A 22,658-nucleotide genomic window follows, 5' to 3' on the forward strand; every position below is an offset into this window, starting at 1 on the left:
TCCAAAGCAAATATTTATTGCAAAATATTATATCTTCTTTAAGGTTGGTTTTTGAGGTCATCTTTCCCCATCTTCCACAAGGTAAAAATAAATAAAGCAAAACATATGAAATACAAAAACTTAGGCTATTTACAAGTGTATCAATAGATTCGAATAATTTAGTATAACAAATATAGAGAGTTTAAAAGGTTGACAAATTTGCCATCAATCATGGCAACACCAAGTTGTTAAGTCGTAAGTGACAAGGTGGACATTTGAGTGTTTCAACCTGAAACAAATAAAAAGGATAAAAAACATTAACAACAGAGCAACACTGGACATTAAACAAATTAGTTTCTACTTTATCTTTAGCTTCAAAGCCTGTTCACATCCCAGTTAATATTAGCATAGACAAAAAGAATTAAGTGCTGCGGTTACCATGGTTACCATAGGTTCCGGCGCACACCGCTGTAGTTTACGTAGCGCGTACGCCGTAAATACATGGCGCTCCAAGCGGTGTACGCCAGAAGCTATGGTAACCGCAGCACAGCTGACGGTCTATATTTAATTCTTTTTGTCTATAATATTAGTAACAAAAGCTTTTTTTCTTCTTTTTTTTAGACAGAGGGCCAGGCTTACAAGTAACCATTGGATTGCATCGCAGCTGGACAAAAACTTATGAGTTTCATTTTCATTCTCAGGTAAAAATATACAGCAGACCCCCGATTATCCACCACAATGAGTAACTGAGTAATCTTGGTTATTGCAAAAATAACCTAAAATGACTGGGAAATAGAATGAACTAACATTGAGATTTAATAATTAGCTAAGCTTTGAACACACGTTTACGTACAAACATCTTTTAAATACTGTGTACATACATTTTTTATTTGAGTGCAGGGCCGAGTGCCAATTGCCTAAAAACATTAACGTGGGTCATTTTACAGCCTGAGGCTTGGCGGTGTGAGTGTATGGGGGTGGAAAGATCAACCAAGCGGGGCAGGATGAGCTAAACTTGTTTGAGGGATGAAATGAAACAATTATAACCTAACCAAACTTGCTGATTATGAACAATTGAATGTAGGTTTACTAATTGAATTAATATTTTTCAATTGATATTAGGGTAGCCCAGTTAAGAAACTATACCCGGTCTCTGTTACACCCCCTTCCACTAATACTTCTCCCCTGAATAACTCTTATACTCTGCTCACTCTGGCCTACCTTAAGGTTTTGACAGTTTATGATCCCCACGGCAAAAACTAGAAAGGCACTCACTCCGTTTTCCTTTTTGTTTTGTTACACACATTTTTATTTATAAAACAAACACTATTATTTGAGAAATAAACAAAATTTTAACACACACAAAATGCAAATTAACAACTTGTCATCGGTGGCCAATGAAGCAAACAACGACCACTTTATACTTGACTGAGTCTACTGTATGGACATTGTATTCATACGCTGTTGGACTCTCAGGTAACCCAAACATTAATTTCCTCAGGTAAACAATTCCTTTGTAAAATACTCCATTAAGAGTAACTCAAATCTCTTTAACACAAAAAATAATAAATCAGCAATAATAACATTGAAATAAAGATATAAAGATTTTGTTTTCTAGCTTAATTTGTAATTAATGTTGCAATATAACAAAAAATATAGTTCACCACACGGGAAAAAAGTGTCTTTTTAACCCTCCCTCACTTTCCAACCTCGGCTTTGCCTCGATAGTAAGACTTGACCTCGGGTCAAAAAGAAACACTTTAGGCCTTAGTGATAAAATATGCTATTTTCGTGAAATTTTAATACTGTTCTCAAATATACTCGTGATTTTACCCGAGCAAAGCTCTTTCCCAGGTACTAAGAATAACATGGGGATTTTAAGTTTACCATTGTTTTGAATTTCCTCCGTAACCATCAGGTGTACAACAATGCTTAAATATACTAAATAATTTGGTTTTTAAGCTCTACAAAATGGTTTGGAAAGAAATTTAAACTTTTATTTTTTAGGGCCAAGAATGGGAAAAACAATTTTTACCCCATAAAACCCCCTTTCCCATAGTCCGATCATGCTGGTTCGCAAACTCAGTAAAATAAATGTAGGTTAAAACGTTTGTACCAAAATCTGATCATTTTACCTCAAGTTATCGTGCTAACGGAGACGCGCGTACACACACACACATATATGAATTTGAACCCAGATATTGTTTTTGTTCTCTGGGGACCTCAAAATGAAAAAGGAAATCTTTCCCGGGTCAAGGTCTTACATGAGTACTACGGTAAAAGCTTAACCCATTGGGGAAGGAATTAATGCGCTACCTGCAGCACCCTCTTGCGGCAATTAATTTTACCGAATTTGTAGACTTTTACTCTAACTGCTATAGAAAGAAAACCTTAGGTAATAAATTAATAATTCTTTCACCATTTTGTTCACAGTAAAATTGTCTACAGGAAAGTGGTAATTGGATAGTCAAAGTTCTAAACTTAAAAAATATATATATATAAAGATTATAAAAATAAAAATTTTAAAAACAATATTTTGAAAGTAAACTTAATATACAAATTCCAAGATTAATCCAGACACCAAATAACACTACTATTATAAAGGTCAATCGATTCCCTAAGTAGAAAAATCAAAAGTTGTTTACTTTTAAAAGTAATAAAATTAAAAAAAAATGTTTGTTTACCTTACCGCAGCTGTTTTTTGGTGATATGTGGTTTCCATTGCAACACAAAATTGTTTGTTATTCGCTAAAATAAATGAGTAAATACACAAATCAAGAAGCAATATATTTATAAACATTATAATAGTAAGAAGAAACAAAAAGGGCGAAAAATTATAATAACTAAATAAAAAATGGCGATGCCTAGCGGTGACACGAGCGGCTCTCGTAAGTCGGCCGCCGGGCCTGCAGCGGCCGTACGAGTAACGCTCGTAAGTCGGCGCCAATGGGTTAAACTTATTCCTTATATGGGAAATTCGCTAAAGCACATTATTTAAGAAAAACTAACCTTCGATAATTTTGTTTATGATTCGTCAGCCAATTAAGTTACAAATAGATGAGTTAAAACTTCTCTTCCTCAAGGCCATGCTTGAAAAACATGAGAATAGGCGTGCTTTCACCATCGATGTCCCTGTATTCCACCAGTGCGACCATACCGTCGATGTCCATTGACTCTCCTGGAAGAAGAAAAAAATTCAACTATTTTATTTGTTATCCCTCCAAGTGTCCATAGTTTAGGCCTTAATGTCCACCTATTTTTGGCGCATTAGCAAGGTTTTATTAAAACGGATCTGAGAAGCTTAAAACAATGTTAATTCTAATGTTCTATATACCATTTTGTTTGGAAAATCATGGGCTTCAATATTATATATAAAACATAAGGAACATTTAAAAAAAAAAAAAAATTTTTAGGTAAAAAAAATACAATTTCAAAAATTTTCAAAAAAAAAATAAGTTTGCGCTCAATGAAATTGTATAAATTATAGGCCTATAAATATTTGAAAATAGCCACTTTGTTCTAAATTTTATGAGGATTACAAATATATAATAATATAAGGAAGTAGATTTGCAAATAAATAAGTTATGGGCAAAAAACTGATTTCAGTACATAGCGTTTAGCTAAGAATGCATAGCCTAACCATAGCTAGGAATCTGGCTGATAATTTACATCAATATCACTACCTACTTCTTCAGGATCATCAACCAGCACTTCAAAACCACTTAAATCTTCTTATAATGCACCACGTATATCACTACTTTTGATTTTTAACACTAAAACAATGATAAACGTAATAAAACACATCAGTCATCGGTCCGAGGGTAACCTAGCTGTTTACAAATACACGCACGTCAGCAGCGTCAGCTGTCTACTACAATATTTTCGGAACTAAAATGAATAGCGCTTAGAGACAGACCTCTGCAGAAAGCTTAGAATATTACGGAAAGAACGATACCTAACTCGATCCAGTTCAATCCGATTCAGTCAGTCATAGAGCCTTCGCCGTAAACGATGTCTGCGTGTCGAAAAATCGACAAGTAACACTACACAAAGTGTGCTGCTTGTCAAATTTTCGTCAAGTAACACTGGGAGGGTTAAAGATGACCAACATATGGAATACACTCTCTCTAGAGTGAAGATAGACTATTGTTTATATTCTTAGTGTTACAATCTTTATTTGGCTTAACACGTGCTGGGTCAAAAGCCAGGTACTGGGTGGGTCAGTACTGGTCCACGGCGATGGCAACCCTCACGCGGCCAGGTCAGTACTAACCCAAAAACCACACTGCAGTGCGTCAATCTGTTGCTCAGTGCGAGCATAGTGTCGGTCGAATGCGGACCTATACCACATTAGCGTGTAGTGGGTGTCATTCTTTTTGTTGTAGTGCAAGTTGGTAGTAAATTTACCTATAAAATCCCCATCTTAGCAAGCTCAGAAATCAACTTGTTGTCCTGTCTTTCTCCCTCCAATTGGCAATACAATGGGACCGGCTACGTTCCAAGGAGTGCTGGTATCTGTGGGTGTTTTAGCGAACTACGTCAACTCTCGTCGTAACGCAGTACATCACCACACGTTTTTTTGCTATTCGTCAGACCAAAATTTGAAAGCCAATGACCCAGGAATTGGGTTTGTTCCAACGCTGTGCTGCACCGGGGATACGCCTGCCATTGATGGGCCGCAGCAAACGTGTTAAATAGCTGCTCACGTTTCACACCTACAAGTTAAACTTGAGTGAAATATGTGTGTCTTGCTCAATAGCAATGTTTGTAATTAACATTACTTAATAGTTGCAAGACCATTGTTTTAGCATGCATTGCTTCCATTACAAAACTATTTGTAATGGATATTAGAGCATGCCAGTTTAGTAGCTCTTATAATTCTGGACTATTGTTTTATTATTAAGACAATAAGTTAATTAGTTTATGTTTTTGAAGGATTGAAATTGGACCTGCCCCTGATCATAATTGGTTTAAATAATTGAAAACAGTTGATCCTATTCAGTACAACCGGGTTTACATGAGGCCAGTAGGAGCAATATATGAAGAATATCAAGAAAAATGACAAACATTATCTGCTAACTAATTAACAACAAGAGAATTTATTAAAAGTAAAACATAATAACATTTTATTGGTTAGAATTTTATTTTTTTAAACTAATGCAAAGCTAAATTTGAACAAGATTTATGCATTAGAATGACATTATACAATTTACTGTAGCCTATAAGGGTAGTATGCCAGTTACAAGGTTTCAGGGCTCCTACAGAGCTGGGGAAAGCAGCGCTGATTATTATACAAACTACAAACACTAAATAATCTGTCTATAGAATTGGTGGTAAATACCTACAGGAGAATTTACTAGGTTAAAATTAAGCCAGATATGAACTGCAAGAACACAGCTTACCAGTGAAAAATTGAAGGTCCTTAAATCTTCCTAAGATGTCTTTCATTACTTTGTTCATATTTGTCTTGAAAACATCTACTTGGTCAGGGCTTTTTTCTTGTAGCTTTTCTACGAGTCTAAAAAATACAAATTGACAAGAATTATTTTTGTATCTTTTGTTAATAAAATAATCATCATGGATATCAAGTATGACAGCTCTTCTTCAAAAATACAATAAAATAAACAACCAACGATTCAACCTTGTTGGAAGAACCTAGAGTGACCCAAACTTTGCAAGGGGATTCCTTTAAATATCTATGTTAAGGAAAGTGATTGTATATATTATTTCTTACTTGTATTGTGTTTAGTTATATTTATGTTATAAGAATATTGTTACAATTGTAATATTCAATGTATAGTATAGTAGCAAAGCAGTTCCTTCTGTCCTTCTGCAAAAGGGACATTTATTTAAACCGACCCTCCCTCGCTGTACCAGGAATTGTCATTTTGGACCTTGTGCGAGGGTGATATTTGGAGTCAGAACCATGTAGAGAGTCGTTAGCTTAAGATATATTACTGAAATTTGGTAGGAACGTAACAAAATGTTATAGAATGATCAAAGGACATTATAGTAGAGAAACAGGATGTGTTGAGCATAGTATAACTGATTTTATGGTGTTATTAGGAGATTAACTTGTATGATACAGTAGACAGTTGATAAAAGTTATTGGTACAAACAAATCAAGACAGTGACAGGGAAAGTTTAAAACATAAAGATGTACACAACACTGTCAAGCCTATTGACTTTTCCAATTTAGAATGATTTTTCACCTGAGTAATTAAATAAACTTCACAAAGGTTGCATTGCTTGACGTCCAAGTGCCACGATATCCAATGATTTAAGTCAGTGTCACGACGTTCAATATAAAATATTTGACTGTTGCAGTCGTCCAAATCTTGCCATGACCAAAAGTACACGCAATAAAAAAAGTCTTTCTACAATCTCTGGACGTCATGAAACAACACACTTTACACTCTTTTAAAAAGTAGCAGTTGCTGCCAGTTGCACGACGTCCAAAGCACCAGCCCAATGAGCTCTGGACGTTGTGCAACAGCGCTGAGCTATTGGACGTTGTGCAACTGGTAGCGGCTTTGAACGCGTGGTGACATTAGGATGTCGTGCAACACTTCTTTCACAAATCATAATTGACAATCTAGGCTACAGCTTTAGTCTCAATTGATGAAAAGAATGTTTTAAGACCAATAATAATCAACAATTAAATCAACGAGAAATTTGATTAATTTATACAATAATTGTTCCTACTTTTTCATGTAGTCCTTGAGGTAGGCGGTGTATGACTTCTTGTCACCAAAGGCGTAGGTCTCGCACAGTCTATGGTTCAGAACAACGTCCACTCCAGATTCTACGGCTACATCTGTTCCTTCGTCAGCTTCTTCAGCTGAAGGGTTGAAACCGTCAATCTGAACTTCACCGTGCTTTCTCTGGACCAGCTGCAATTTAAAATTACCCTCTAGAGTAATAAACCTAAGAATTTTAGTAATAGATCAAACATTTTGTTTATCTACACTCTTACAAAAATAGACCCTACATATCAAAATATTTTTTGATAGAAGCATGCTTTAAGGGAGTTGTTCTTATAAATATAGAAGAAATTAACTAAACCTATCTACAATGGTGAAAAATAGCATGTTTTTGTTTATTAGGGCCTATAAACTTATAATTAAATTAGGTACCCTAAATTGTTTTATGTCAAATTTGAATTGTATGAAATTGTTATTTTTTTACATCCTAAAATATGATTTTGGAGTCAATTAGTTCTTTAATAAAAATTCCTTTGCAATAAAACTAATTTATTTTCAAGCCACACAATTATTTGTCTTGTCATTCAACTATTGGGTCCGATCTAAATTTGAGTTTACAATTAATCTAAATTGATCACCACTTACCATCTTTTATATGTTTTACTCTTACTGTCTTGGGTGTTAAAACAGTAGGCTATATAAACCTAAGTGTAAATAAATGTTCAAGTGTTACTTACACAGTGATTAATTTAACAGGACAAAAAGACCTTGGCAAAAATAATTAAAATATTAAGCTTACAAATAAATACTTTCATCATAAGTTAGTATAACTCTTAATAAACCAGGTTTCAAATAGTCAATTTAATAAAGAGAATAATAAGGCTACCATTTTTATATTGTGTTTGATATTTGATTATTGATATTAGTATTCAATAGTCAATGGTTTGATGCTGTTAAAATTCAACATGTGATTTTTAACTATTTTGCACCATATGATACAGTTAAAACAAGGCTATTACTTTAAAAATCAAAATAAACAATGTCTTTTAGCAAAGATACAAAATGCAACTTAGAAAAATTTAGATTTCCTGAATGTGGACCTTGTGAGATAGGCGAATGGACAGACTTTTTGATTAAGTCAAAAGAACATTTTACAGAAAACTGGAACACACCATTTATACACCAAGAACAACTATGTGACTTTGAACAGGTGACACTTTTAGGCAGTGGTGGTTTTGGTGAAGTTATACTAATAAAGCACAAAGATAACACAGTGTATTACGCTATGAAAGCAATAGAAAAAGAAAAAGTGGTAAAATGTAAGGCAGTTAGTCATATAAAAAGTGAAAAACTCATCCTTAAATCTATAAGCTTTCCCCTGGCAGTGTATCTAATATATAGCTTCAAAGACAATAGCTACATTTACATGGTGATGCCGTTTGTTGAAGGTGGTGAACTGTATTCACATCTTAAAGATTTGGGGCATTTTACTGAAAATCAAGCAAAATTTTTCATGAGCCAGGTAATTTTGGCTATAGAATATCTTCACTACATGGATGTGATTTACAGAGATCTAAAACCGGAAAATATTTTAATTGACCACACAGGATACTTAAAGTTAACCGATTTTGGACACAGCAAGCTTTTGACAGACAAACGAACATATACACTGTGTGGAACTCCTGAGTATTTAGCTCCAGAAATTATAATGTGTAAGCCCTATGGAAAAGCCATTGACTGGTGGGCTGTTGGTATTTTAGCTTATGAGTTTGTAGGAGGGAACTCTCCATTTGCTGCATATGATACAATGACAACATACGAGAGGATTGTTTACCTCAAGTACAAGATGCCAAGATCCTTCAGTTCTGAGCTAAAAGATCTTGTGAAGAACTTACTTCAAAGGGATTTAACCAGACGGTATGGAAATTTAAAAAGAGGCGTTGATGACATCAAGTGTCATAAGTGGTTTAAGACTATCAATTGGTTGGCGATTCTAAATAGGAGGGTTACTGCACCTTTCCAACCCAAATGTGTAGACCCTTCTTGTATTGAAAATGCTAAGAGGTCTCATTGGAAACTAAAAAAGATATCTTCTGAAAACCAATTCCCTCAAGACTTTGAAGATTTTTAAATACCTTTTTAAAAAAACTATAAAAATGTATTATTATTATAGAATTTAAATAAGTAACAGCGAGGGACTCGTATCTATCTATGGCCCCAAAATGATTTTTGGTAAAATAGCATGGCCAATATAAAAATACTATTAAACATTAAGAAAGGAGAAGAAATTATTAGGCCAATCACTCAATATTTATGTTATCTATCCTTTCTATCTACAGGTGCAAGTTTTTTCACTTCATTTATAAGGTCCATCCTCTTAATAAATTTAAGAACTTGAACAGATCTTTTCATAATGATGAATTTATTCTAGGCTACTTAATAGCAATTTTAGACTGACCTTAAATAAAGAGAAAATAATATTATTTTTTTACTTCAACTAAAACAATGTTACACCACACTTACTTTGCCAGTTACTTCATACATGACTTCATCCACCAACTTCATCTTGTAGGTGTCTGAGAACATCTCATCACCTAAAACAAAAGAAACGCTTGGTTTAGAATTCAAAGTTAAAGCTAAAAAAGAGGTTAGTTGGCAAACACAGGGTGGCTAGTGAAATCACATTGACAAATTCCCTGACTTTTCCCTGACAATTCCATGATTTTTTTAAACTTTCCTTGATCGACAAATTCAAAATAACAGTTTAAATACTAATTAATTCTTCAAAAGGACTAATCTTTATCTGAAGAACATCTTACATATATGTTTCTTTACATGAAATAAATACATAAAATCTATAGATACAGGCTAGCTTATATTCAAATTTTTCAACTTGCGTTAATAAAATTGAAATGAGTTTGATAAGATGATACGCAGTTTATAACAAAATTTAATTTGTAAAAAAACACAAAATTTATTTGTACAGACATATTTCTTAGTTTTCACCAACACAGCTTACGTACTCTCGAACCAGATCGACCTTTCCTAACAATTATTAAAATTATTTTAAACATTTTACAATTTTCCCTGACTTATGACAAAATTCCCTGACTTTTCCAGATATTTAATATTCCCTGACATTTCGAGGTTTTCCAGGTCACTAGCCACCCTGAAAAATGTTTTGCTTTTCAACAATTGGGTTGGTTTAACTTTGAGATGGAAGAGATAAACCAGTTGTATAGGCCTACCTGCTTCCCATGCTTAGCAGGTTAACATTGGATTTAACATAATTACAGGTTTGTTTTCAAAACTGCCCACTGTTACCCGGTATTTCACAAATAGGCCCCTCTATTTAAATTAGGCTAGCTGTATTATAATATAGCTACACTTGTTTCAAGTTGTGTTTTTCCAACTAAAGGATTGGCAGTCAAAAACCCTAAAATGTAGGACTATTATAAAGATTTGTCATGAATTATTTACTGTATTCTGGTTAATCCATGTCATTGGTTACGGGAAAAAATCGTTGCTGTATCAACCCAGGCTCTCTGCTTTCGATTTATTAAAGTGTCAAGTTTATTGAAGTTATGAAAATAATGTTATTGATATATTTTCATGTTAACAGTAGGACAATTACATTATACAATGTGCATTATACTTTTTTGTATAGATTTGGTGACTTTTTTATAAATTCGAACAACTAAACAAGTTTGGATTAGGCAGTACAGTAGACTGTCGCTCATCTGGACTAATGTGGCAGACGTCCGGTCCGGATTGCAAAAAATCCGGACTATCGAGAGTCAATTAAATATTAGTAAATTTTGACCGGCAAGCAGTTTTGTTGAAACACGTCGCTAATACAAACAGGAGCGTCTAAATCAAGTTAAAACTCATCATAATAAATTACAGTAGGAACTGTACTGTATTTTACAACAGCACTTACGGTATTGATAATACCCCCGCCGCAGCAAACCTGCAGACTAAGCGAATTTCAACTTCAGGGAGTCCACAAAAAAATTGTCATTAATTTCCATGACTTTCCATGACTATCCATGACCATTTACCATTGATTTCCATGACTCACGAACTTTACATGCAAATTATAATATAACATACACACACAAATAATACTGCCTAGACAAGTTATTTCACAGAAAATACTGAAATATGTATAAACAGATAACAATGGAGTACAATAGGTACAACAATGAACTAATACAAACCGAAAACTCATAAAATAATACAACTGTAATAAATTGAATTGTCGAACATTTGTGAAAAAACCTGAAAAAATGCTACAACAGTCCGGGTTACGGCTGACTAGAGCATTGAATGGTCCCCTCAAATCCATCCATAATTGGAAATTTCCATGACTTTCCATGACTTCTTGCCTATTTCCCTGACTTTCAATGACCATAATTTTTTTCCATGACTTTCCATGACTATCCCTGACTTTCCAGAATGTGGACACCCTGAACTTGTCTGATTACATTTTTACTAAAATATTTCCATAAATAAGACATAGGTAGGTATTTTGTGTTTTATTCAACCAATACCAAATATTTTGAAACCGCCTAATACTGGACGGCAATCCTGCCAGCACTCAGGAAGCCCAAAAACGTATTAAAGCAATTTTTATCCTCATTTGATTCTTAAATTACCGATATATTTCATACAAGATTTAGCACATTAAAAATAACAAGGGTTGAGTTAAATCATGGTTGTGAAGGGGATGATCTTACTAGGTCAGCTGGTATGGTTTAGGCATTCCCTGGAATGTGAGTCATGTAAGTGGAGATGGGGTGAGTTGACCTCTGGTAGGTTTTTTGCGTATTTCAATATAAACAAGGACAGATTGATGTCTTGGTTATATATATACTGTAGGAATGTGGAGGGGCTAATCATGGCAGGTCAGTTGGTATTTTGGAATGGCATACAAGAATGTGAGTCATGTAAGGGGAGATGAGGGTGTGTTGGCTCTGGTTTGCTATTTGCTAAATAACGTTTAATAAGTGCATTTTGAAAATATATAAGCTAACTATTATGATTGTAATAATTCCCGACTTTATAGCTGTTTATAGTTAAGTTAATAATTTGTAAATAACAGAAAAACGTAACATTCGGTATGGTAGTTTGGGACTGCTTCAGTAGGCCTAATAAACTACTTTCTGATAATGAATAACATTTAGGAGTAGTACTTAACCCTTTGAGTGCCAACGTCCGGGGAACCGGACGTTTTTAAAACGAGCCAAAAGTGCCGACGTCCGGCCGACCGGACGTTTTTAGAACGAGCCAAAAGTGCCAACGTCCGGCTGACCGGACGTTTCGTAATGATCGAACAGTTGTCATAACAACCGAATGGATACTCGGATTCTTTTAACCCATATATTAACATTGAGTCGAAAGTTACTAGATGCGATACATCGATTTTCGTTGGTCGAAATATCGAAAATTCGATTTTTACGAAATTTTAACCTAAAAATCGCCAGATCGCGCTCGGCATTTTTAGCGCGACCTTCGGGAAAAATCATCGGCATTTTTTTAGCGTTACTTTTATTTTTCGCCTGGCACTCTAAGGGTTAATATTTGTGAATTTTGAAAATATATATCAATATAAGTGTAATAATTACTGATTGTATAGCTGTTAACAGTTCATAATGTGTATATATAACACAAAAAATGTAAGGTTCGGGGGTTCGGAACTGTTTCAGTAGGCCTAAGAAAGCCATTATCTCCTAACAAGAGTATCTCAAAGTATACATTTTTGTAATTTTTGGAAAATTTATCATTTATAATTTTAATAATTAAGGATTTTATAGCCATTTAAAATTAATAAGTAAATATATACCACGAAAAAACGTAACAACGCTTAGTAGTTTAGAAACTAGCCTACTTCAGTGGGCCTAAGAAGGCAATTTTCTGCTAAAAATATCCTTCTAAAGTACTCCACTTTTATAAATTTTGTAAAATAACTTAATGATTTTGTTTATAGCCTACCTAATATGGTTTTTATAGAGATTTACAGTTAATAACAAGTTAAAATCAGTAAATATATGACGAAAAACGTAACAATCCGAAATTAGGAAGTGCCGCTGCCTAATTCTGAACATGCATCCGGAACTTAGGCTTAGTTTACATTTCGCCATCCAATTCCGGAGGGCTTGAAAATTAGTCTTAAAATAGTTTCTTAATTATGGTTTGAAATGACAGAAAAATATTTAAAGTTTCATATTAACAACTGTACTCTATCACAAATCGGCAGGTATAGTTATTAAAGCCTAAGAAACTCAACCGCTTTCTAAAGGAAACAGACAAGAGATTTTAGAAATTTGCAAAAACTGCGTACAGCATGACCAATCACGGCTCACTGGATCTAGCGGCCAATGACGATTTACAAACCCATTTGTCTCCAGACTGATTAAAAGCCAACAAATGCATTAATCTTGGTGTTGATCAGATGAAGCATGACTTGTATATTGTAAGTTTTACAGGAAATAAATTGATCTTATGTCTTATGTCTTAAGCATATGCTTATTATTTGAGACGAAATTCGGCGCGTCCGGTATTTGATAACTTATTTGGCACTATGCAGTACAGTATGAGTATGGGTACCTAAGTTATTTTTGTTTTGTGTTATAGTAGTGTTAAGGTTAGTAGTAGTGAAGTAAAATGCCTTCACCAAGTTAGCCTTCCGTCGGGCGCATTGATTTTCAAACACCAAAGGGCGCTCTCGGAAGTTACTTCCGGGAGTACAAAAACTATGCAATGATGAGTAAAAAACTAAAAACATTTTTATGAGTTATTACACTATTACTTTTAAGTAGTAAAATAGAAAATGTTATGAAAACAAATAAAAATACGTAAGTGTTGTGGATTAAAAAAGATTTACTCTTTGTACTTATACAGTAGGGCCTACTATCGTATATTAGAAAACAAATTTCAATATTGTATAACATAAAAACATGTACATGGTCTAATAAAAATAATAATTTTGTACAAGGACAACTCATTCAATCAAAGCTCTTAGACAAAAATTGCATCTGTGTATGACATAAAAACACCTATGGAATTATGAAAAAAGATATTTATTTCATAAGGACAACTTACTTTGTCAAAGCTCTTTAGAAAAAAATTTCTATGGTAGGCCTATTTGAAATAAAACACCTATTGTCAAATGCAAAAAATCATTTGTTAGAAAAACCACACATTTTGTCAAAGCTCTTTTTCATGATAAAAAAAAGGCTTAGCCTACCGAACTCACGCACCATTAGTTCTTTCTTCTAAATGTTGTTCCTTGTCCTCCCTTTCAACACTAGCCAACAATCTCCCAATCAGTTCTTCTTCATCCATTTTGTAATATCGCTAAATACGGTCAAACACAAGGGCGCACACGGAATTAGGCTCCGGGAAACCCGTTGCATCACGGAAGCTACTTCCAGTAGTGACACAAACCACTCCCCAAGGTCGACTGACAACTGGGAAAGGGGTTAGCGTATACAAAACTGATTCCACAAAAGTGGTTCATAAGGTAAATCAGGCCACAGCCCTGCCGAACACATGCTAAGGTAAGTGCCCCAAATACCGACAATGTACTAAATACCGACACAGCCACATTTCATAACAAAACATAATGTCCTTGTCGTCTCTACCGGCTATATTGTAAGCCAGATGCGTTTGCGATGTTTTTTTCTACAAGTAAGAAGAAGAAGATATGAGTTCCCTCCTTTTCTGAGTTCGTTATGACAAGTTTCGTCTGCCGGTGCACGACTACGGTGATTTCAGGTAAGAATCTTACAGGTTTTCACTACGAACATTGGGATTTGCTTTAGCGAATAAGTAATTTGTCATATATGTGTTAGTATTAACTTTAATATTTATGTGAATCTAGATACTTAGGTTTTTAAATGTGTAATTCAAATCTTGCTTTTAACGGTTTCTTGTAATTTTTTGGCCGGTGTCGGTATTCAGAGCAAGTTTTCGTCATTTTGCCAAATACCGACATGGCGTTGTCGGTATTATTTTCATGAATAATTTACGAAAAAAAATACCGACACTTGACTTTAAAACATGTTTTGCTATCGTATTTCATATTTATAATCATGTATAGCATTTTAATATGCTGTGGTCTTAGTCGTTTTTGTCCTTTTTCTAATCACGTTTTATTTTTATTTTTTAGAATGCCTCCAGCGAAAACGCCACCCCCGAAAAAAAGGAAGCAATATGCAGACGAGGACATGCAAAATGCCATTCTGGCTGTAAGAAGTGGTGTGGAGACAACTTCGTCGGCGGCCAAACGTTTCGGTGTTCCTCGAGTGACCCTTCTTGACAAGATCAACGGCCGCTATGAAGAGAAGTGCAAGCTGGGGAGAAAACCTCTTCTGTCAGACGTCGAAGAGGAAGTTTTGGTCCAATGGGTTCTGGCTTGTAAAACAAAAGGCTTTCCAGTCACTAAAGAGCAACTTATATTCAGTGCTGGTCGCATGCTTGCCAAATCAGGAAAGCCGAACCCATTTGTCAATCAAAAGCCTGGTAGACGTTGGTACGAATTGTTTATGGGCCGCCACAAGAATCTGGCAGTCCGGGAGTGCCAGACTCTGACAACTTCCAGAGCTGCCATCACTCAAGAAAGTGTGGCCTCTTGGTGTGCCGAAGTGAAGACCTACTGCCAAGAAAACGATTTGATGGACATATTCCAAGACCTTCGTCGGGTTTTTAACTGCGACGAAACTGCATTCTTTTTAAGTCCCAAAACGGGGAAAGTTATTGCAGCCAGAGGGGACCGAAGTGTGTACAACATATCTGGAAACACAGACAAGGAAAACGTCACAGTTCTAATGACTGTGAGAGCAGATGGGGAGGTAGCACCACCAATGATTCTATACGCTTACGAGAGAATCCCTTTGCAAGTAGGGATGGCTGTGCCAGATGGGTGGGGTTTGGGGAAGAGTGAATCAGGTTGGATGACATCTGAAGCTTTTTTTGAATACATGGCCAACACATTTGAACCTTACCTAACTGCAAATAATATTCCGAGACCTGTGATAATGTTCATGGATGGCCACGTATCACATCTGTCTCTTGAGCTTAGTGAGTTTTGTACCTCAAAGAAGATTGAACTTGTCGCCCTTTTGCCCAATGCTACACATCTGCTGCAGCCTCTAGACGTCGCGGTTTTCCACCCACTGAAAAATGCGTGGAAAAAAGCAGTGTCCCAATGGAGGTTTGACCACTCCTCACAAAAGCTAAAGAAAGAAGACTTTCCTCCGATGCTGCAGTCAGTGATTGAAAGGACAATCAAGCCAGAAACCATTCAGAATGGTTTTAAAACATGCGGTCTAGTTACGTTAGATGTCAATGACATTGACATGACCAAAATTGTAGGTAACTTGGCCCAAAACCCAAAACCCCTAACACAACAGTCTAATGTAGAAACCGAGAGAGTAAACATCTGCCTCGCTCATCTTGAGAAGAAAATAGGCCATGACAGGTTAAAGGCGTTTAGACATGGTGGACCTATAAAGCGTCGTGATGAATCGCTGTATGAAGTGTGGAGGAGCATTCGGCAAGACCTTAAAACAAGCATTGACCAAAGTAATTGTAGTGATTCTAACAAAACTACAAACTCTGTTGAGGAACATCGACCTCTTGATTTTGTAAATAGTACCCGCATTGATATGGAAGAGGTTGTCTGCAACGACCCAGACGACCCAGATGATCCAGATCCAATGATGCCCACAACAATCCAACAAGAGCCAAACGTCCTCATCGATTGTTCATCAAATATTGAATTAGAGGAAGAAATATTTGTGGACGAGGGACTTTTTGAAGATCTAGGATTGGATGTATCAATGGGTTTGGAACTCGATCTCCCTGTTACCGTGGTGTCCGAACCTGTTCAACAAATCCCTGCCAACATTGGATCGACCCCACCTGTAACATGTGCCAGGGCAGTTACCCCTACATCTCGGCCATCGACATCTGTTCAAGAAGACGCCCAGCCATCTACATCTGCTGTCCAAGAGGACACAAGCAGTATTCCGTCGCCCTTCAAAGACTGCGTATTTTGGCCTGGGCCCAAAAAGGAATCTGGGATTAAAAGGAGGACAAAAACGGCAAAAGTCCCTTCAGTAATAACATGTATAAAATGGAAGGAGTACCGAAAGACATTGGTGGCTGAAAAAGAAAAAAAAGAAAAGGAAATGGAAGAAAGAAGACAAAAAAGAAGAGAAAAACAAGAAATGAAAAAAGTGGCCATGAAAATTAAAAAAGAAAAGGTCAGTGGGCCTAGAAAAAAGACTGAAAAGGAAGATGTTTCCCCACTTTCGTCCGACTCCGAAGATCTAGGATTGGATGTATCAATGGCACCAAGTGCATTCAACATCGACAAGGTGCCTGTGAATCCGAAGCTCTGCTTCGAGGACTTTAGTGTTGGGAAGTGGGTGATTGTTCCATATGGCACCAAGCGGTACATAGGCCAGCTACTTGATGTCAACGGCGAGGAGAAGACTGGCAATATACAATTTCTTGCCCAAGTAGGAGATACATTCGTTTGGCCAGAGAATGACGACGTCGACGAGGTTCCTCTCGACGAAATTGTCACAATTTTAAGTGAACCAATTTTTGATCGGCGTGGACATTATAGATTTCAGTTGTAAGAGATAGAGAGTGTGTGTGTTTGCTTGAGTATTTTAACATTTGTACAATATTTTAAAGCATTCTAAGATCTGTGTGTGTGTGTGCGTGTTTTATTTTTATATTTTCTATTTGTATTTGTTCTTCTATTTGTCTGTGTATATTTCTGTAACTGTACTTCTGTAGCTGTATTTCTGTATATGTATGTATTTGTATTTTCTGTATGTTTTTGTAAATAATATCTTAATACTAAGGGTAGGCCAATCCAAAATGTAAACTTAAATACGTCAATGGTTTTAAGTTACTTTTTCATGTTTCATTAAATACTTACTTGTTCCAGTTTTATTGGAATTATATTTTACCAAAGAAGTCATACAGTACTATAATTGAATAAGTTAAACACAGAAACTTGCGTAACAGCTTATCAAGTAGGCAGCTCCAGCTGTAGACAGCATTGCCAGCGTCAGTCGCGTCGGCTGCTGCTGCTGCTCTTACATCGTAGTGAATTTTCATCAGATGTCGATATATGTTTACAATTTCGCACATAATTAATACAGAGACTACTTAATTTACATTTGCCAAACATAAACAAATTTTTACGTACTTTGTCTAAGTGGTTTTCAATAAAATTGGGAAGTAAGTTACCATAGTTACCGTAAGTTGGAGAATGTTCAAGTCTTAACTTTTACTTTTTGGGATGGATAGGGACAAAATATTGAAATAAAGTTGTGGAATAGGTTAAATGAATACACAAACTTCAATAAAAATACTTTATTATGATGATAATGTTCCTGTTCTCTCTTAAATTGGTGTTAAAATGATAATGTTGGTATTTAGGACATGAGGTGTCGGTATTTTGTTTCATTGCTGTCGGTATTTCCAGAAAAGTACAAAGAGTGTTTCCCCAACTTTAAGATGCTTAAAAACTGTTAATTGGATGTTTTTCTTTTATCTATTTATGTAATCTGAGAGTTTATATCATGGCAAAATTATTAACTCCATAATACTCAAGCTTAACATAACCTATAATTATTTATTTGCAGATGTAAACTTGAATTGAGTCTTAGGGTGTTGGTATTTGGGGCATTTACCTTATGGTTTTTAAAACGAAAAAAGTAGTTAGACGGAGGTAACTTCCGTGATGCGCCCGATGGAAGGTTAACTTAGGCCTACTGTAAGTTTATTGCCGATGACAGAATCGGAGAGAGTAAAGTTTAATAATTATATACCATGGAAAAATAAGTGGTTCGGATTCCACTACAAACTGTAGGTCCCTTAGTCGCCATTAGCTGTATGGGCTATTAATTAACAGCTGTCTTTAAGGAATATGTCGGCCTTAGTCACTAACAAGACTACAAGATCGCGAAACTCATCATACAATCATCTCCATTCATACTTGGCTTAAAATACCTACTTTGTATGGTCGCCATTTCAAAGAAGAGTAAAGTAGCCTAACTTATAAAGTATAATAAGTAAAAGTTCAAAAGTTGTTTCTTCCAGTTGCTTATCTTTCAGTTGAAAACAGTCAGGCTTAGTTCCCACAGTTCATTCCACTTCTAATTCTACCTTGTTTAACCCTCCGAGTGTCCATAGTTTAGGCCTTAATGTCCGCCTATTTCTGGCGCATTTGCAAGGTTTTATTAAAACGGATCTGAGAAGCTTAAAACAATGTTAATTCTACTGTTCTATATACCATTTTGTTTAGAAAATCATGGGCTTCAATATTATACATAAAAAATATGGAACATTAGTAAAAAAAAGTTTTTAGGTAAAAAAAAACTTTTGGAAAAAAAAATAAATAAGTTTGCGCTCAATGAAATTGTATAAATTAAGTATAGGCCTCCTATAAATATTTGAAAATAGCCACTTTGTTCTAAATTTTATGAGGATTTACAAATATATAATCATGTAGTGAGGTAAGTTATCAAATAAATAAGTTATGAGTGAAAAACAGATTTCAGTACATAGCGTTTAGCTAAGAATGCATAGCCTAACCATAGCTAGGAATCTGGCTGGTAATTTACATCAATATCACTACCTACTTCTTGAGGATCATCAACCAGCCCTTCAAAATCACTTAAATCTTCTTATAATGCACCACGTATATCACTACTTTTGATTTTTAACACTAAAACAATGATAAACGTAATAAAACACATCAGTCATCGGTCCGAGGGGCTGCACTTTACTTGACGTCCTACACTCATTCGATTGTTTTTTCAATCAATATTTACATTCGATTGTTTCATTCGATAATATCGTTTGGTTAATTAGGTTAGGTTAACCTTACCTAACTAACCAAACAATATATCGAATGAAGCAATCGATTATTTGATATATCGATCGATATTTTCATTCGAATGAGTGTAGGACGTCAAGTAAAGTGCAGCCGTCCGAGGTTAACCAAGCTGTTTACAAATACGCTCGTCAGCTGTCTGCTACAATATTTACGGAACTAAAATGAAAAGCGCTTAGAGACAGACCTCCAGAGAAAGCTTACAATCTAACAAAAAGAACGATACCTAACTCGATCCAGTTCAATCCGATTCAGTCAGTCATAGAGCTTTCGACGTAAACGATGTTCGTGTGTCGAAAAATCGACAAGTGACAACACAAAGTGTGTCGTGAGTTGATTTTTCGACAAGTGACGCTCGGAGGGTTAACTTAGGCCTATTGTAATGTTGTAAGTTAGGCTATAACAACTTATTTTTAAGGTGATCAGCAGTGCTTGGTACTTAATGGTAGGCTAGGTAGCCTACTTCAGCTTAAGTATATTTGGATTCAGGAGGTAAAAAACTAAGTAGGCTATAAAGTAAATATCTAAATTGAAAATTCGTTTGGAGGCACCTAGGCCTAAGGTACTTAACTTGTAGCTTACCAGTAAGTTACTAAATATACTGCACAACTAGCCTATCTTTAGCCTACCGATGACCATAACCAGAGAAGAAAACAGAGATTGAAGGACAATTAACAAACACAGTCTCGACAGTTTATAAAATATGTAAGTTAAATGCTTAGGCTAGGCTAAGTTAGGCCTAGGCCTAACCTAGTCAAGCTTGGTCTTGTCTTATAAGCCTGCCAGAGCTTTAAGTTGGCCTAGGCTATGACATTCGTTAGTATTTGTCCTCGAAGTAACCTAGATCTATAAGGAGATTAAAAGCTATGTTGACTAATCAAAATTAATTTAATAATGAAAAGATCAAAACGCATCTGTCAACAGGGCCTTGGAGGGGGAGGGGGTTCCAACTGTATGACATAAATAGGTACTTTACTAGAAAAATTACATCACATTAAGAAACTATATTTGTAGAATCATCCAAATGTAATATAAAATCTATTTACCTGTAAATATGTCCTTGTAGATACGCATTTTGAAAGATGGAGAAAGATAATTGACAGGACCTCTACGAGCACCACTTCTCCAAAAAGGGTCAGATTCCGGAAGAACGAAGTTTTGTTAAGCGGTGGAAGCAGTGCCGCCAACACCCATTCCGCTTTAGCATTTAATACTAACACGGTAGCACTTATAAAACTAATCGATCACTGACAAATTAATGTTCTAAAACTATGCTGCTACAAATCAAATTATCTTTATTTGCATAGAAAATCTGCAAAAAGTGCCACAAAGCCAAGTGTCTAGTTTTATGTAATTCTCTAGATCGAGACAGACCCGTTCATTTAATAAAATTACTGTTTACAGGAAGTAAATTAACTCTCATAACTCATAACTCATTTATTAAACCAAAATAACAAATACAACATTTGCATTGATTCAGTTTCAGTTTTTATTAGGATAGCCGGTCGAGTCAGTAATCTTGGAGTGTTCATAACACCCTGATCTAAACCCATAAACCCATGGTGATCACCTTTGGAACATTTTGTATCAGTGCGAGCCGTGTAGTTTTGTTTGCATATGGTCTTTTCAAAAGAACGTGACGTCAAAGCTTTTCAATTTCTATGTAAACTGCCGTTTGTTTTGGCCCCTCTCCCTTATCAGATTAATCATTAAATTATTATTTTTTTATGTTGTTATTATGATTCTTGTTATGTAGCTCTATTTAATTTCTAAACACAACAGAAACAACGTTCAATACAACATTACTCACTTCAGCTTTGTTCTTTGTAGTGTTTGCAGAATTATTAATCAAATACATCACAAAATTACAGTCGCAACATTTGCAGACGACACTGCTTTTTTATCATCAAATCAGGATCCTTTTCTGGCATCATCAAACCTTCAGGCTGCATTGGACGATTTGTCCCAGTGGCTACTGAATTGGAAAATTAAAGTAAATTAAACTACCCTAGTAGCAAAAAAATATTTTCATCATATTGAAACAATATTGTCCAATATTTACAACAATATTGATTTCTTCAATATTAAAACAATATTGTTTTGATATTTTGCCAATATTGTACAAAATTGGTGATAAATATTATAATTCAATATTAAAACAATATTGTTTCGATATGTTCCCAATATTGTTCAATATTGTAAAACAATATTGTTAAGGTAATATTCAAACAATATTGTTTTAATTCCTTTCCAATATTGAACAATATCTATAGAAAAATGTTATTATCAACTTAGTTTAAATATTGATGAAATATTCAATAAATATCGGCAACACAATATCATATTAGTAGTTAACAAACCAATTTTGCACCATTGGCATAAACAAACCTACTACTATAACATTTTACTGTGCACTTTAGGAGATTTTTTATCAGCTATCATCATTGTAGAAATTGTTGTCATATGCCACTGTCAATTATTACAATACAGGGTGTCTGGTCTGTAAAGTCCGTCACTAAACTTCATAATGGTTTATTGGGTTAAAATAAGCAAAAAGGTTCCTCTAGGGGTATGTACTTAAATGCATACCCAAGTAGCACACATTGGTGGCCCAACTTTGGGAAATGGTCGGCACGGTTGGGAAATGGTTGGAGGAAATTTTAACTCCTTGCCAACGTTGGCCCAACGGAAACTATATTTGTTGGCCCTACAAAGGAAAGAATCGTTGGGTCTTTGTTGGATTTAAGTATAAAACATTCTAAAATGCATTTTAACAAATTGATTTATTTATAAGAACATAAATGCTATGACAGCAGAATATAAGACGATTTTAGAGAAAATTGGATCTATAATAAATGTTGTCAGAGATGATGTTGTGATAGTTGTGGTACTAGATACAGTGGTGGAACACCTGCTTAAAATATAATTCATTAATTTTCCAACGTATTAGAACTCCATTGAATCTGCATTTAACCAAACACAATTGTACAAGTTACGTTCTACGTTAAGGACAAGATTTTTTATATCATTTATTGTATTTTTGCCCCAAG

The 22,658-nt window shown here is 35.1% G+C and overlaps 2 protein-coding genes across 2 annotated transcripts; one reads left to right on the forward strand and one right to left on the reverse strand.

Annotated features, from left to right (window-relative positions):
- Positions 1-20,794, reverse strand: LOC128999807 (translationally-controlled tumor protein homolog). The gene is made up of 6 exons (XM_054426489.1): positions 20,655-20,794; positions 9,207-9,277; positions 6,685-6,872; positions 5,382-5,497; positions 2,989-3,157; positions 1-268 (listed from the first exon to the last, which is right to left on the reverse strand). Exons 1-5 carry the CDS (start codon positions 20,680-20,682, stop codon positions 3,042-3,044), a joined length of 519 nt encoding a protein of 172 aa, XP_054282464.1. The 5' UTR covers positions 20,683-20,794; the 3' UTR covers positions 1-268; positions 2,989-3,041.
- On the forward strand, positions 7,709-9,120 carry LOC128999806 (cAMP-dependent protein kinase catalytic subunit alpha-like). The gene has a single exon (XM_054426488.1). The coding sequence runs from the start codon at positions 7,723-7,725 to the stop codon at positions 8,812-8,814; it is 1,092 nt and encodes a 363-aa protein (XP_054282463.1). The 5' UTR covers positions 7,709-7,722; the 3' UTR covers positions 8,815-9,120.
- Positions 20,795-22,658: the final 1,864 nt, after the last annotated feature.

Source organism: Macrosteles quadrilineatus, unplaced genomic scaffold (assembly GCF_028750875.1).
Source record: "Macrosteles quadrilineatus isolate MER2022 unplaced genomic scaffold, UCM_ALF_1.0 Scaffold_8__2_contigs__length_117827958, whole genome shotgun sequence".
Classification (NCBI taxonomy): Eukaryota; Metazoa; Arthropoda; class Insecta; order Hemiptera; family Cicadellidae; genus Macrosteles; species Macrosteles quadrilineatus.

What these genes read in the sequence shown, in the direction of transcription:
- LOC128999806 (XM_054426488.1), top strand. Translation starts at nt 7,723, where the DNA reads ATGTCTTTTAGCAAAGATACAAAATGCAACTTAGAAAAATTTAGATTT.
- LOC128999807 (XM_054426489.1), bottom strand. Translation starts at nt 20,682, where the DNA reads ATGCGTATCTACAAGGACATATTTACAG. An exon ending in CTCAAGGACTACATGAAAAA is followed by an intron (nt 5,498 to 6,684) that starts GTAGGAACAATT and finishes TGTATTTTTTAG; the next exon opens with ACTCGTAGAAAAGCTACAAG. An exon ending in GGACCTTCAATTTTTCACTG is followed by an intron (nt 3,158 to 5,381) that starts GTAAGCTGTGTT and finishes TTCTTCTTCCAG; the next exon opens with GAGAGTCAATGGACATCGAC.